The sequence below is a fragment of the Thermobia domestica genome, chromosome 1 (genome assembly GCF_964235325.1).
Source record: "Thermobia domestica chromosome 1, izTheDome1.hap1.1, whole genome shotgun sequence".
Classification (NCBI taxonomy): domain Eukaryota; kingdom Metazoa; phylum Arthropoda; class Insecta; order Zygentoma; family Lepismatidae; genus Thermobia; species Thermobia domestica.
The window spans coordinates 203496066-203512504 of record NC_137454.1 but is presented as its reverse complement, the minus strand read 5'-3'; the positions used below and the strand labels follow the sequence as shown (position 1 = coordinate 203512504).

Genomic DNA, 16439 nt, shown 5'->3' with positions numbered 1-16439 from the left:
AAACTACAAGTATAAGAAAGAAAAATAACTTCAAAATAAGTTTCTTCTTACTTGAGCTCAAAGGGAGTAATCGCATTAACTAATTAGAAGTGTTATTATTATTATTATTATTATTATTATTATTATTATTATTATTATTATTATTATTATTATTATTATTATTATTATTATTATTATTATTATTATTATTATTATTATTATATTGTGCACTGAAAATTTCTTTTTTCTTCACGATTAATTTTATGATTTTATCGTGTATTGTGGATTCCATATATCACTGTCAGTTATTTTGAGTTTTTTTTAAGTGTAGTGTTAAACAATTGAAACTTGTTTAAACTTATTATAAGTAAGCAAAAACTGTGTTTAGTTGGTTATGTTGTTTTAACTTAGCGTATGGTATTAAATGTACACTGAACTTCCATTTTATAAGTATCTTGCAAATTACTTTCATAAATGTTGTCTTTATTAATATTATTATATAATGATCACAATACGTTTCTTCAAAATGCGTGTAATGCAATGCATCTTATGTGGTTCAAAAATTGCTTAGCTCGTATCAGTACAACACAAATTTAACAAATTGTATACTGTGCTAGTCATAATTTTTAATAATAACAACTTTGGAAATTGAACAAACCATACAATGTTTCTCTAGTATGTATATTACGATATAAACAGTATGCATACGATACGATATTAATATACGATAGAATATTAACAAATGGTAATAATAAATATGAAATATTCTATTTCAGCAGGTCACAAGCTAATCAAGGAGTTCCTCGAAGTCCAACAAGTATAAAGCCTGGCGAGCTCTCAAGTTCAAGCAGCGGACCTTATGATCCAGGCTATGACTCATATTCATTGTCTTCCACAGACAGTCTTCCATTGCAACAGGGACTCAAACACAACCTCCAGGTTAGTTTTATCTTTTAAATTTATGCTTTCTTAAGTAACGTATGTATGCTGATCCAACCTGTAATTAGACTAGTTGTATTAGGGATATTTAATATCTTGGAACTTCTGTCAGTATGGAAGATGATATTCACTTTTGCATATTTTCCTAAATATTTTTCTTAGGACACACAAATAAAATTTGTTTGTAATTTGTGTTCTCATTATTTCTTTCACTTTATTGATATTATTTTTGACTACAACCTAAGTTCCTCTCCAGCGACTGCTACTGCTAATAACAACAACAACAGTCTTTTACTTTTATTCAATTACGTCAATTATATATATATACACAATTCCTTCTCTTCCTTGCACTCGTAGGGTACTAAATCCTTTGTGTATATACTGTATATATGATTCCTGTTAAGCGTGTCTTTTCACTATTTGTATTGAAAACGGTTTTAAAAAGGCCTCTCTGTATATCCGCTAGATTGAATTAATCATAGATTGTGTTCAACAAAAGTCTCCCATATACTTAATTTCATGCTTGAACATATATTAGTTCCAAAATCTTTCCACTTCCTGTTTCTTCCCATTCGATTGGTTCCTTTTCCCAACTCTTCGGGGTGGAATTCCCGAAATTCATGCATGTGAACGTGATTCTCTAATACTGTGTGTCAACAACTTCCGTGTTTCATGCCTTTAAGTCTTCATGTGTAACCCCTAATAATAGTACGGTTTCTTGTCCTTTTCGTATCTCAGCGGTTAACTACGAGAAATTTTATCCACTTGACCTACTCGTCGGTTTCCCATGTATACATGCACCATGGAATGCAAATATAACAAATTGGAATAGGTAAACATAGGTTAAATGCACTGTTAAATGTATTTAGGGGAAATGAATACACAGTTTACCTCTCAAAAGTGCAGTGAGCTATCAAAACATTACTTGGTTAAAGTGAGTTACGTTTTCTAAAAAATGAAGATTTCCACTGAAGTTGAAGCTTTAAGCATGTGAAGATCCTGGTGCTGAGTATGTTTTTAGGTCTCTATGGTTCTTGATAATGGATACTCGATAAAGTAGCCGAAATATTAGATATTATTTCCTCAGGAATGGAAAAAAAAAAAAAAAAAAAAGTTAATACTAATTTCAATTGGTAATATGTATTCCATTCACTTTTATTAGTCTTCTTGCTCATCCTTTTACACTATTGATGAGTTTCATGAAGCCAAAACGTATAACTGCCGTGAAGAAATACACTTTACAACGATTTATCCCAATAGATTTGTATAAGATACACTACGTAATACGTTAAGTTTAACATTTTTACGCACATTCTATTGTAAGTAAAAGTTACGTTATAATGCTTCTTTTTATCTTTGTCGATGATTTCGGTTGTATACTGGCCATTTCCTCTGAAGATTGAACATTAACTTCATTCATCCTGCTAAATGTCTTCTTTCCTTGAAGTATGAAGTGTACATTTGATTGTGGAGTACTTAAAGCGAAGTGTGTATAGCTATAAACTTCAACATTTCATAATAAAAGCTTTTAACACAATATAAATATCAGCAAAGAGTGGTTATCTTCTTAACTTCATTCTAACATTCAGGACTGCCTAGTTTGGTTTGTAAGAACTTTTAAATGGCTCTTGTTTCTTACTAAAAATTTTTATTTCTGCAACATCTTCGGCCATTTTATAAAAAAAAAAAAAAAAAAAAAAAAAAAAAAAAAAAATCCGTTAAATTCCTGATTATAAAATTCAATTGTTTATTTAAGTTTTCTGTATGTGAATTCAATTGTGGATCTTTTCTTCTGATGAAATAAGATTCATATACTGACATTTCCGCTAATGTGTATATTATGAAAGATCTTTACATCTTTGAATTCCATAAAATTTCCATCACTTTGATTAATTAAAAAAAAAAAAAAAAAAAAATTACCTGATATACCGCACGAAAGGCAAGATATGCTAGCTATTTGGATACAAAGCTAGATAAAAAAATGCATTAATACCCTCAAAAAGTTGCTGTGGTCTCTTCCTTACATTCTAACATAGTTGTCCGTGCTCTGGAAATCGATATCAATTATTAAATAGAATTTTCTGAACTATTTTATCTAGATTTTCAATAACTTATTTTAATTTTGTACTGACAATTACTTGTTCTTTCAGCTGGCTCAGATCCCGGAAGGGATGCAGGCTGGATGTGGACCTGTGTACCAGGCTCGCGTTCCGGGACCTTACACGATGTCTCTTGAAGTTGATGATTGTGAACGCTTATGTATGGAAGCAGATCAACTTCTTGATAAATCACGTTTAACGGAGGAGTCTTCAGATCTGGAGACAGCAATTGTTCTGTGCAACGCGGCTGCTCAGAAAGCTCGAGCTGCCATGGATGCTCCCTACAACAATCCCCAGACTCTTACCTTCGCCCGGATGAAACACAATGCATGTGTGATGCGAGTGCGAAGCCTCCATCGGCGACTGCTGCTTAGGCAAGAATCACGGAGCAGTGAAGAAGGAGAGGGCAGAAGAAATGGTAAGATACATGCATATATATATATATATATATATATATATATATATATATATATATATATATATATATATATATATGGTTATTATAAATGATTGGAGCGATTTCACAGCTCTATAATAACTGTAATACTGTATATATTGCGATAATTTTTTTCACAGACATAGAAAAAATCAAAAGTTTTTGTTAACAATGACAAATGTTCGATATGTGCTCTTTTAGTGATTCGACAGACATAAAGCCGAAAATCAAGTTTTTCCCACACTCGCCGCAGCATATGTCTATCAATGAGTTCAATAGCATTGTTGTTGCGGGCTTGCATTTCTAGCAGGTTTGCTGGTAGAAGAGGTGTGAATACTGAATCTTTCACATAACCCCACATAAAAGATAGTCTACGCATAGGGTTAGGTCAGCAGAGCGTGGAGGCCATGACATGAAATGCTTTCTCGGCGCCTTTCGCCATCTTGCCTCAGTGCTCACTGATGCGCTCTCGTGGGAGAAATCTGAAGTACACCTGCAACAAACAAAACTTTTTGAGTTTTCTACGTTACTGTTGAGTTTTGTTACATATCTCAATTACTAGAGCTACAGTGAATTTATGAAATCGCTTCAGTCATTTATAATAACTATATACATATGGATGGAAAATAAACATATAGTAAGAAAGGAAATGCCATAATATGAAAAATCAATAAGAAGGTGGTACGAATTTACTGTTACTAAAATCTTGGGCATCGACTGGAAGATGGAAAATGAAAGTTGAATAACGTAAAAGCAATTTTGGCTGTTGGATTCATAAGCAAATTGGTCTGGCTTAGGATACACATATTAATTGAAAATTTATATAGTAAAAAGAGAGAGAGAAAAAAATGAAACTTTATATATATCTTGGGTAAAATTAATTTCTCGACTTGGATAAAGATTGTTTTTCATAGAGAGCTACTAATCACTAGTACATGCCAATGCCTAACATATTAGCTTTTTTTTTTTTTTTTATTTTTATTTATTTATTTATTTTATTTTATTTTATTTTTTTTTTTTTTTACGTTTGTAAGTACGAACTTTATATTGATTTTTTGAAGGAAAAAGTAAGACACTTTGTATGGCTCGATATCCATTGGAAATCCATGTGGTTCAGATTGCACGCAAAGCTGTAGCTCCACATCTCTTGTAGCCTCGGTACTGCAAATAGATGTAGATTTCAAATTGACCAACACCAACCAACAAGAATGAAGGAAAGAAAAAAAGCTTCTAAGCGTTTTCGCTTGTATTGTTTGAACATCCTCTAGCGCAGTGATGAGCAAGGCTTTTTTAGAAGGGGAAAAAAAAACTAGGCGGGATTATATAGTTTATTAAAAACAATACTGGCTCATTTTCAAAATTCTTGTAATACTAAACCCCTTTAACGATTGAAAGATTATGAAGTAATGAGATGAATGAAATTTGAATGCTTGTCTAGAAGTCTCTTATAGCTGGTTCGATCAGGGATACACTGATTCTCAGAAGTGAAGTTAAATTCGTCATATTAGGAATCCTGTCGCGGCCAAATAGAATCTTTCAGAGGCTGCGTATGACCTGTGGGCCGTAATTTATCATCACTGCTCTAACAGAGAATAGGAATGTAGCATCAAGAAATAGAGGAGATAGAACTGATGTGATCAAACTGTCCACTCAAAGCCATATCCTTTTGTTGTTTATATGTGTTAATATGAAACGGACTTACCATATTTTCCTTCGATATCATGGGCTTTCAACATGAAGCAAAATTGTATAGGGAAAGAAAGTAAACCAATTCAACAGATACAGACGTGGTTGAATTGTGTTACTTTTTCCTATACAATTTGTTGTATATGATAAAAAGTCAATGGTTTGGATCAAAAAGAAGTGAGATGAGAGGGAGAGTGAAGAATTTATGATCAATTTCGTTAGTTCATTTCATATTCATTTTATCACACTACGGTAACGTAATAATCTCATGCGTGTTTGTCTATACACGTGACAATATTGTTAGTGTCGTACCATGCCTCCTTAATATTTTGATTTAATTTGAAAATAGTCCCATAATTCTCCTCAGCAGTTAAGGAAGCAGTTTCTCAGAGTAATAGAAGTTGCTTTAGAAAGAAAATTTATCGTTCCGAATGTCATATGCCGTAAAATACATGTAAACTAAATACTATCCAAATATTATTTCGAAATAGAGAATACACACAATAAATGGGCTATAAAAACTATTTTCATATTGAAGTTAGAAAAATAGGAAAAGAAGGACACGCGATCTTACGAACTTTGCCTGAACGTGTATACTCAGAACTGATTTCTTAGGATATTTAAATTATTAGCAGAAATTCGTATTAGCTTAATTACCTATTTCTTGCGAAGCAAAATACAGCACCTGCAACTCATTTCTTCGTATACTTCTGAAAAGTTTCTAGTGTAAGATTAACGAAGTGTTAACCCCCCTGAACACTTATAGCCATACTAATATACAGTTCTGTTATTATTATTATTAAAAAAAAAAAAAACTGATTCTTTGAAAACCTGAGTTCTTATTCGTAGATGAAATTAAGCAAGTGTCATTTTTCTTTGCCGAATTGAGATTGTTATTTCAATTAAAATTTTATAAAGAGATATGGATGGCCAGTTTATTTATTTTTTAAATTAGCGTGTGTATTTTTGCATAATGTAAGCAGAGACGCAAAAATGTTTGTGATTAGGAAAGGAGGGGTACAAAAGATACGAATAATAATAAGAAGAAACTATACAGGAAATGAAATGTACACTTACTATTCCATCATCAAAACTTTTGAGGTTCACTGTACACCATTCGTGCGCCTCTCAAGACAGACATCATGTGTTTAAGTAGCTTATCAGTATCTCGTAAGCAATTCTTTTTTCTTTTTAAATGATATATTCATTTGTCACATTACATGTTAAATTTGTGCAGAAGATACATGCTTCAAGTACAAACAAGTGGTCTAATTTGATCAACGATTTTTCCTTAATTAATGATAGTTGAAGTTTCGCTGCAGCAGGGCGCGCACCCACAGGAAGGCAAATGTCTGCACTATGGACGCACTCACGGAGGTCCACAAGGTCTGAATCCCTTCCAATCTTTCGATTTGAGACTCCTCCAAAAAATATTTTTTATACACACTCATCTGCTCTGCAGTTTGTAAAATTTAGAACGTTCCTATTGTGTGTGTGTGTTCAATTTATCTCTGTAAACAAGAAAAGGAAAGGAACTAAGTGCTAACTAAATATTAGTTCGAAATTAAATACTTTAAGTACTTATGTCTTTGACAGCTAATAAAAGTATGTCTTTGTTTTATTTCAATAATCGATCTAATTTCCCACATTCATTCTCTTTCAGATGGCTCACTTGAAGGTCGGCATAGTCGTGAAGGAAGCCGAAGCAAAAGAGAGGGATCGCATTCGCGACAAGGCTCAAGGGACAGTGGCCAGACGAAAGTATCACATTCCCGACAAAACAGCAAAGAATTGAAGAGTGCACAAGAACTTTCAGCAGCTGTAGCTAAAAGTTTGGAAAAGTCTTCCAAAAATATTGAGATTTATGCAACGTTGCCTAAGAAGAAAAACCGAAAAAGTAGTGAGAAGCCCAGAACAAATAGTGAGTGTCATATTACTGAAGACGAAGAGTACAAATTATATGTGGAACGGTGCAAAGACAAGGGGTCTTATTCTGAACTCCACAGAGGGCATCGGGACTCTCTGAGTTCGAACAAAGGTCGGGAGGGGAAGAAAAAGGAAGAACGGGAAAAGAGAGCAAAAAGTGAGGAGCGAAAAAACAGAGACGATTCTTCCGGGGCGGTTAATGAATGGGGTTTATCAAAGAAAGAGAAAAGTTCACTTCATAAAACATATTCGTCCGCAAGTGCCAAAGAAATTCTTGGGGGAGAGGACATTAATGCAATTAAGAGGGCTTCTCCTCCAGTGTCCGTTGACAATAAAACCGCAGGTAAAAAGCAACATAAAATCCGTCGCAAACTGCTCATGGGTGGATTAATTAGAAGAAAAAATAGAAGCATGCCGGATCTCCGGGAAGGACAGGAGGGAAATGGTTCTGGCAATTCGTCGCAGAAGGCTTTTGATGACACCAATGTTCATAACATGTCAAGACCAACTACTCCATCCGAAAAAACACTTAGTGGCTACCTTTCAGAAGGCCATTTGGATTATGGAAATCCGAATTTAGAAAGGAGTAAATTGATGAGAAAGAGCTTCCATGGCAGTGTAGGAAAAGGACTACACATTGCTAAAGTTCCACCTCCTCCACCTCTCAGAACAACGTCACAATTAAGTGTTAAAGTTCCCACGACTGCAGGAAACCAGCAAGCGAAAAATAACAATACAAGATCTGTCGGAAAAAATTCTGTCAGCGATCGACCTCCATATCCACTGCCTCCTGGTGTTGGCGCCAATACTTCTCAAGATGGGTCAGAGAATTCTAGTAGCAATTCCCAGCTACAGCAACAGTCGAAATTTTGGAGAGGAAGTGATGCAGTAACTAATAAAACCACTGATGGAATGTCCAACACCAATCACGGACATGAATCTCAAACACAACCATTTAGTGAAGCTAAGAGCCAGCAGGGTGACATCCAATCCGATTCATGTAATTACCATCTTCATGACCGGATGAGGGATGATCGAGGTAGTCATTCACAGATGGTAGGGTTTGTACCTTATTCTGGGTATCACGGAAAAGAATCATCGCAACAGAGGCTAGTCGTTCAAGCTGATGTCCATCAGAATGGTAGTGATAGCAATGATACAGTGTGTGCTCCTTCTCCCGACCATGTTGCACAAACCGATCAACCACCCAGCAGGCACAACATGCTCACTACATCAGCCCACAACTATAATCAGTTTGAGAACAAACACGGAGGAATGCAGCAGTCGTCATCACATTTGATCGGTTCCCATCCGTCCAGTGTAGATCAGCATGTAACAACACAAATGAATTTGCAAAATCACATTTCTCATGATGCAGATGTATACAGTTCAAATTTGCCCTTACCTCCGTATCCAAGTCCTTTAAATTCAGTTTCTCACTCGCGGCAAGGCAGTGAAGATTTCCCTCCTCCCCCTCCACCACATGAGCTTGCTCTAAATCAAGGGGAAGTTACAGAAACAACTTCAGAGAAGAGCGCTTCGCCTGCTTCTAATTCTATTGTAGAGAATGCTAATACGACCAGTACCCTTTTGGATCAGCTGCAACAGAAAAGAATGCAGATATTAAAAGATGCAGAAAAGAGTGAAATCGATTGCCTGCAATTAAGAAATGGTAATGTGCTTTCTAGTGAGGAATGGCTTAAAGAGCTTCAAGCAAAACAAGCAGCATTAAGACTGAAAAAATTCCAAAATGGTGCCATTGTAAAAAGTGTTCAACTACAACAAGCACAACAGAAAAGTTCTGATGTATGTGATTCATCGTCTCTTAAATCGAAGACTGTGATATCAGCCTCTCAGTTAATATCGGAAGAGGCAGTCAAAACGACACATCAGCAACAGCTTGAAACGATATGTGGAAAACCTACGTCTGTAAGAGATTTAGCATCACGTTTCGAACAGATCTGTCTGCAGCCTGAAAAGAAGGAAGAACCACAACAATCACCTGTGCCACATGTTAGCAGTAATACAAGTCCAAACGAAGTTTCTAAAGCAAACTACCCTGTTTCAAACGAACGGACATTGTTAACGCAAAGTGCTTCGATAGTGAACAGTAGCCATTTTCAGCCAACACACAACAGTGTTAGCAACATTCATAGCTTTAACGGTGTACATAGCGTGACGAACTCAAGTGTGAATAATACAATAAACAATGGCAGTAGCAACAATAGTAATAACAATATTGGTGCAAATAGTAACTATGAGTCTAAAATTCTTGAAAAATGTCCACCGAACTTACGAGAAAATCGTGCTGATACTGTATTCGATACAGGCGTTTTATCAGTGAAGAAAAGAAATAGTGCTGCTTCAACATCTGAATCCGAAAAAAGTTTGGGTCAGAGTGAGCAGGATGCTCGTGATTTGACAACAGACACTGACGGGGACTCAAAGAAAAAGAAGGGTAAAAAGAGTGTTACTTTCTGTGATCAAGTAGTATTGGTTGCTACAGCGGAGGACGAAGAACAAGATAGTTATATCCCAAACCCTATCTTGGAGCGTGTGTTGAGATCTGCGTTCCAGCAGCAGCAACAACACCAACAGAAGCTAGTGACAACTCAACAGACAACACCAAGTCCACCAACGCAACAGCAAGTACCTACACAGCAAAATTCAAACTATTTTACTCCACCAGCCCCACAGCAACAATCTTCGCCAAATACAAATTACAGTGTTCAACAAAAACCGCAACAACCAACAGGAAACCCGAACTATATGCACCCACCTCATAAACAACCGCAACAGCAAGTTGTGTCATCTTCAAGTTATATAAATCCTCCGCAAAAGCAGCAGCCTCCAATGAACTACATGAATTCGACACAGTCTATAGGACCTACAAACAATGCACATCACAGCTCTTCACCATATATGCCCCCACCAATGAACAATGTTTATCAACATAGTTCCAGCGAAGGAACTTCACAGTGTAATGGAATTGTGCCTGATCCGCAACAAATGCCCATGGCTACTCACACAGCTTCTCCGTACACTCCCGTTAGTGCTTTACAACCGCATGCGAATTCTCAACAGCAGAATTCTTCGTATTCTGTAACATCATCCAGGGCGGAATCCGCTGCCTCAACTACAATGCAGAAAACCTACCCACCTTATCAGCGGCTGCCACATTCTGTGTATCATAACCATCATCAAGAAGTGAAGCAGCCTTCCCCTGTGCATTATCCTCATCATCAGCCTCCAGTACAATCACATGATGCTCATCCTCATCAGCAGTATTCACCATATCAACATCTGCCTCCGTCCGTTCAGAATCAGCATCATCATCAACAACAGCAACAACAACATCAGCAGCCAAAATACCCTCCATATCAACACCCGCCACCACCAAGACAAATAGTGAAACATTCACACGGATACCAAAATGCAGGACAAATGATGAAACAATCGACTATGTACAACCAAGAAATGATTATGCAGAATGGTCGTCCTCCCCAAGGTAAAACTCAGCCACCACAAGGATTTTCAAATCCTGTTCAGAAGACTGTAGCTCCTTGCCATCTGTGTCGGAAGAAGCAAGTAATTGCCCCAACAATATACTGTGCTGATTGTGATTTTTATATGTCACGTTTCCGTCCAAGAACATGAAAAGAGAAAAAGTTACTATATAGTGATTGTGACTATAATATTAGTACCGTGTGCTTTACAACCGCTTTACAACTGCATTAGTACATACGAATGTGTGTGTAACTATGTATATTAGTGTGTGAAAGAAGTTGTATGTTACAAATATATATATATATTTTGATTCAAATTGAATTGATTGTATAATATGTAAATGCAAGTACCACGTACTTGGGTTAGCTGTTTTCGGATTGCAGATGTACAGTTGTTTGTTGAGAGTTGCCGAAAAGCAAACACATGTTATTTTGAACACAAAATTTTTATGTAAATGTGATATTGATTGTGTGCGTGAATAAATGATCTCAGTTCTATTGTTTTTATAAGCATATGAGAGAGTAGTTAGTACCTTTTGCTTCCATTTTTATATATATATTTTTTCTTTTTAGTGCAATCTAAATCACAGATATGTGTGTATATACATATGAGACAATGTTGTAGTTTTGTTAATGCTTTATGTATATCGGATAATTACTGCTGTTTTCTTTTGAAAGTGCAAATTATATATACCTACATATGCAATAATTGCAATAAAAATAAGAAAAATATTTTTAAAAATTTATATAAATGTGCCAAATTTACTATATATGAATCTCATTTCAATTTGTATCATTTTGTACATAAGTTATTATGACGAAATGCATTTCATACGGTTTTTACAAATTGTTTTATTTCTTATCCTTCTTAAAATATGTATTAAATAGAGATAAGTAAAAAAGAAGAAAGAAATTAATTATGAGAATATTGAAACATTAGGTAGATTTCATAGTTGAACTGTTCTATGTTACTCCCTTACACTAGTTCCATATATACTGATATAAAAATTCATATAAACACGTGTACGTAGGATAATATTTGCGAAAAACATTTACATCTTGAGGGTTTGGTGGTAAGAAAAAGCGCTAGAGGAAAACATTGTATCCAAGAAATATTGAACAAAAGAGTCTTTGGGTCTTTTCTCTATTGTCGTTCTTCAAGAAGAGAAAAATAAAGCAGAAAACAGGAAAATAGTCCGTCAATATGTAGTGTAGTGTGCGTGGCGTATATACTAGCATACCGTACACAATTTAACTTATTGAAATTATGCGTGCTTTGTTATTACCAATATAATAAGGCCATCACTTCCTTTCCTTAAAGTCTCTCAGGTTTCCTTGTTTAGCAACGAAGCAGTAGGGTTGCCAGATCTGGGAGTCCTCGGTTTCAAAATACATATTACAGGCATAAATATTACATTACTTATAATTGTGTATGTCATTTATGCCTTGTATGTTTAAAGTTATTGTAAGTTATTTACCAGGACTATATTTTTAATGTAACAGAAAGCTAGGTTTCACTTCCTTTTATTGTTGCGTCTATATTATCGAGTAGCATCAACAATTAATGATTTAATTGAACTAGAGATGAAAGTTAAACTTAGTTTCTATGGAAATGGACTGGACAATGAATTATATGTTTTTTAAACCTGTAACTTCAACAGTTAATACGAAAGATATGAATATACTAATTGTAAATTATTGAGTGCGCTTTCCGAGAAACCAGACGCACCAAGTCTGTTGAAATAATGGAGTATATTCTCACTGTCCAGTCAGTAATTAATACGTTGAACGAGCGTTTAGCGTAATAAAAGCTTTATTGCCACATGATGATAATAAAATGTCAATAGAACTTGTGATGGCTGATGTTTGTGTTTAAATGAACTTGAAAATTATCTTGTCAAGATTTCTACAATACGGTTTTGGAAAATAAAACTGTATTGATGCAGCAAGAAGCTCCAAAAATATGAATAAAAAGGTAGGCGTCTATAATCCTTATTTATTTTCATTTAATTTCGCATAGTACACGTTTAGTTAGTGGTAGTAAATAGTTAACAGTGATTATGAGTGTTGGAAAAGTAACGGTGGCAATACAGAAACATGCAAAAATCTTCGGTTTCAAATTTGCATCCCGATTACACAAATGCCACTATAGTCTCCTGCAGGGTGTCTACTAAAATTCCAAAATGAAATTTCGCGACTTTTTCGTGACCTTTTCTTTACCAAATCATAAAATTTCCTAACATTTTCAAGAGCGAATTTGGGTACGAATTAGGCCGAATTTTCATCCATGCGATAGAAACGTACTTTGCTTGCGATTTGGTAGCGTCTAAAGCCGACTATAGACATTTTTGGTGGTGAATTTTGACGTTTTATAGAACAAAATTTTCCAATCTGTACTTACATTTGTACAGTTTAAAAAAATCGTGACCCAAAAGCTAAATTTCGTGACTTTTTCGTGACTTTCATGACCATTTTCTGATTTCGTGACTTTTTCGTGACATTCGTGACTTTCGTGACCGATAGACACCCTGTCCTGGCTTCTCTTTGGTTCAATCTGGACACCCTGCAAAACATGATTTTCTGAAAGTTGACAAGACTAACGGTAAAATTGTTATGCAAGACTGAAGGAAGAAAGTAAAATATGAACACGGCCACCAGATTAATAGCAGTGTCTTATACTCGCATTTTATATTTTAAAATAAGTTTTACTTTAGACAATTTGTTTTGGCATTATTTTTGTAATATGTAGTTCAAGTAAAACATCGGATGCCAGTATCAAGACTTATTTATAGCAAATCTATTTATTTATAATAATTCAACATGAAACGTAATTTCGGACTCTTGTTCGTATCATTTTGGTTGCAACTAATATGTGCTGTAGCTATTGAAACCAATTGATGCAATTAATACAGGCTGTTTGTATTTAAGTCTGCAGTCATATGATTGCACCTCTTAGTGTCACCAATGGAAGAATGAGGGAAAGAAAACCAAAACCAGCGACAGCAAACATTTGTGTATGCACTGGAACTTGGTAGTTTCTTGTTCCTTCCAACGAGTGTGGTGCAGGAATGAACGCATCAGCTCCTTTCAATCACCAAACAATACACTGTGATACTAATACATAATGGTATTAGTACAAATAATGTTTCCGAATAAAAGCACTAAGAACTCATATCCCCCTGTTTTACATGTCGAGGTTAAGGCTATGAAAAACCGTATCTACCACCTAAACATGATGCAAAATTCAAAAATAGAAAGAAAAAAAAATACAACGAAGAAACAGACCCTCACTTACACACATGCACACACATAACACACGAATACTATATTGCTACATTAAGATATATGTATATATGTAGAGTGTGTGTTATAATATGTAATAAATATTAAGTTTTATATCCTTATGACGAGCTTCTCTAATGGCACTTCTGCATCTGCGTACATTCAACCCTGCTTCGATAACAATAAATTGTAAACTGCTCTTTTGAAAGACGCTACAGAGTTTGACTCACGTATTGAGGCTGGTAAAACATTGTAATCACGACAGGTTGAAATTGTGTATGATTTTGAGGAATAAGTAGATCTATGGAGAGGAATTGCAAGCTGGCTGTTAAACCGTGAGCTTGTGTACATGTCATTGAAATCGCTTAATACGTTGTTTTAGGAGGTTGTGTAAAATTAAGCGTTTTATAGAGTAGTACCAACGAGTGCAATTTACGCCGTTGCTGCATTTTGTCATTGTAGCTTTTCAAAGAGGAGCGTTACATGATCAGAGAATTTGTATCAACTTGGCTGAAGTACAGAAACTAAATTTTTGTACATGTTTCTGCAGCAAAATGTAGTTTACTGACACACACACACACACACACACACACACACATATATATATATATATATATATATATATATATATATATATATATATATGTGTGTGTGTGTGTGTGTGTGTGTGTGTATATGTATACAGGCGCGGATCCAAGGAGAAGGCTATAGGGGCTATAGCCCCCACCCTTGACGCTCAGGTATGCACTGGATAAAATGGGCTTCAATTTTACTTTCCTTACACTGGAAAGACCCACCATATATGGTTTAGCCCCTCCCTTGATCATATCTTGGATCCACGGCTGTATATATATGAACATAGTTATTATGGTGGGTCTTATAATAAAATTTACGTTTACAATATCAATGAAAATGTAAACTCAAAACTTTGTTTTCCATATGAGATGTTCAGTGTAAGCCCCCTTTGTATTCGACACACACAGCCTGTAGTAAAGTTTCTGCCATTCACGTCCTCGTAGCATATCACGATCGACTCGTGCAATGGCTTCTAACATTCCCAAAATAATAATAATAATGATAAAAAGTCACAGGGTGTAATGTCGGGTGAACGTGGAGGTCAAGGCACAGCATGATCAGTGTAGACAATCAATTCTCCCCGTAGCATCCTATTGGTCTCAATTCTGACTTCTTTGTGAAAATGGATGAGGGTAAGGCGTGCCATCCTGGTAGAAGATGAAACCGTGGGTGTCCTGTTAGAGTTGCGACAGAAGGTTTGTTTTTCGCTTGTCAGGATATGCAATCACTGTGATTGTTACCTCATTGAAAAAAAAAAAAAAAGGATTCACTTTCTCACAGATTGTAGGAAAAAAATATTTACCTTGAGAGGGTCAGTAATATGGTCCTCGTATGCATGTGGGCTTTCCATCTCTAGATTCTAAAATTATGTTTAGTTACTACACACAATGTGGAAGATACCTTCTCCCTGCACTTAATGACATCAATGAAACTATGTATACTCTTACAGAAAGAAAGTTACTCTAGTTTGTCGGCCGATTTCAGTGTATGCAACAATTGGATTCGATACGGATAAAACTGCAAATTTTTATATGAAATATTTCACACAACTGATTATACAATGTACAGTCTTCACTGGCTCTAATGATGTATTTCTGTGTACTTCGCTTGTGAAGTTGCACGGACACGTTCCACTATTTCAACGCTTATTGGTGGATGTCTAGGATGTCCAGATGACTCCTACAGATGCAGTGGGATATCGAGAGGGGAAGGGGTGTAAAAGCTCTCCCATTAGGTTTTTTGTATAGTGTTGAAATGGGAAGGATTTTGAAACGCTATCAATTTCTGCCTATGCAGTAGTGTTGGGTAAGTTACTTGCAAAAATGTAACGCGTTACAAGTTACTTTACTTTCTCTTAAAATGTAACGCGTTACTTGCCCCAGAAGAGTTACCGTTACTTTACTTCGAAAGTAACGCGTTACTTTTAGGTCCGAAACTTTAAATGTGTGAAAAAAAATTATAACTTCAATTTTCCGTACTACTATTACTACCGCTATTATTATTATTATTATTATTATTATTATTATTATTATTGCACGTTCTGAATCGCTTTATGTAAATGCAAGAACAAATTTTTACTTAATATATGAACATTTTCATATAATGTAACGTTGATAAAATTCCATACTGCGTTACTCGTAGGGATGGGTACGAGTTTTCTTTGAAACTCGATTCGACTAGAAACAGACATCTTTGAGCTCGACCCGAGAACTCGGCTCGAAAAATTTCTTCCAACTTGACTCGAATTGGGGTAGAGTTTAGAGTCGAGTCGAGCTAAATCCGGTGTGTAGTTTCGAGTACATTCTTCAAATATATTACATATACAATATAATTATTATCAATGACACTACTACTACTACAACATATTATTATTATTATTATTATTATTATTATTATTATTATTATTATGACACTATATAAACATGAAAGATAGGCGGTTTGTATTTGAATACTAAAAAACTAGTTGATTGTCAACCTCGGTAGTTGTGAAGTCTAGGAGTCAAGGACATT

The 16439-nt window shown here is 35.2% G+C and overlaps 1 protein-coding gene across 5 annotated transcripts in view; it reads left to right on the top strand.

Moving 5' to 3' along the window:
- The window catches only part of ec (ubiquitin specific peptidase echinus), a 217475-nt gene extending 206045 nt beyond the window's left edge, over positions 1-11430 (top strand). For 4 of the 5 annotated variants that reach the window (XM_081768704.1, XM_081768714.1, XM_081768713.1 and 1 more), the window contains 3 exons: positions 756-918; positions 3069-3435; positions 6803-11430. In XM_081768704.1, coding sequence (XP_081624830.1) covers positions 756-918; positions 3069-3435; positions 6803-10722 — 4450 coding nt within the window. In that variant the 3' untranslated portion in view covers positions 10723-11430. The remainder of the gene's footprint in view (positions 1-755; positions 919-3068; positions 3436-6802) is intronic. The other variant, XM_081768705.1, reaches the window with a different exon arrangement.
- The last annotated feature ends 5009 nt before the right edge of the window (positions 11431-16439 follow it).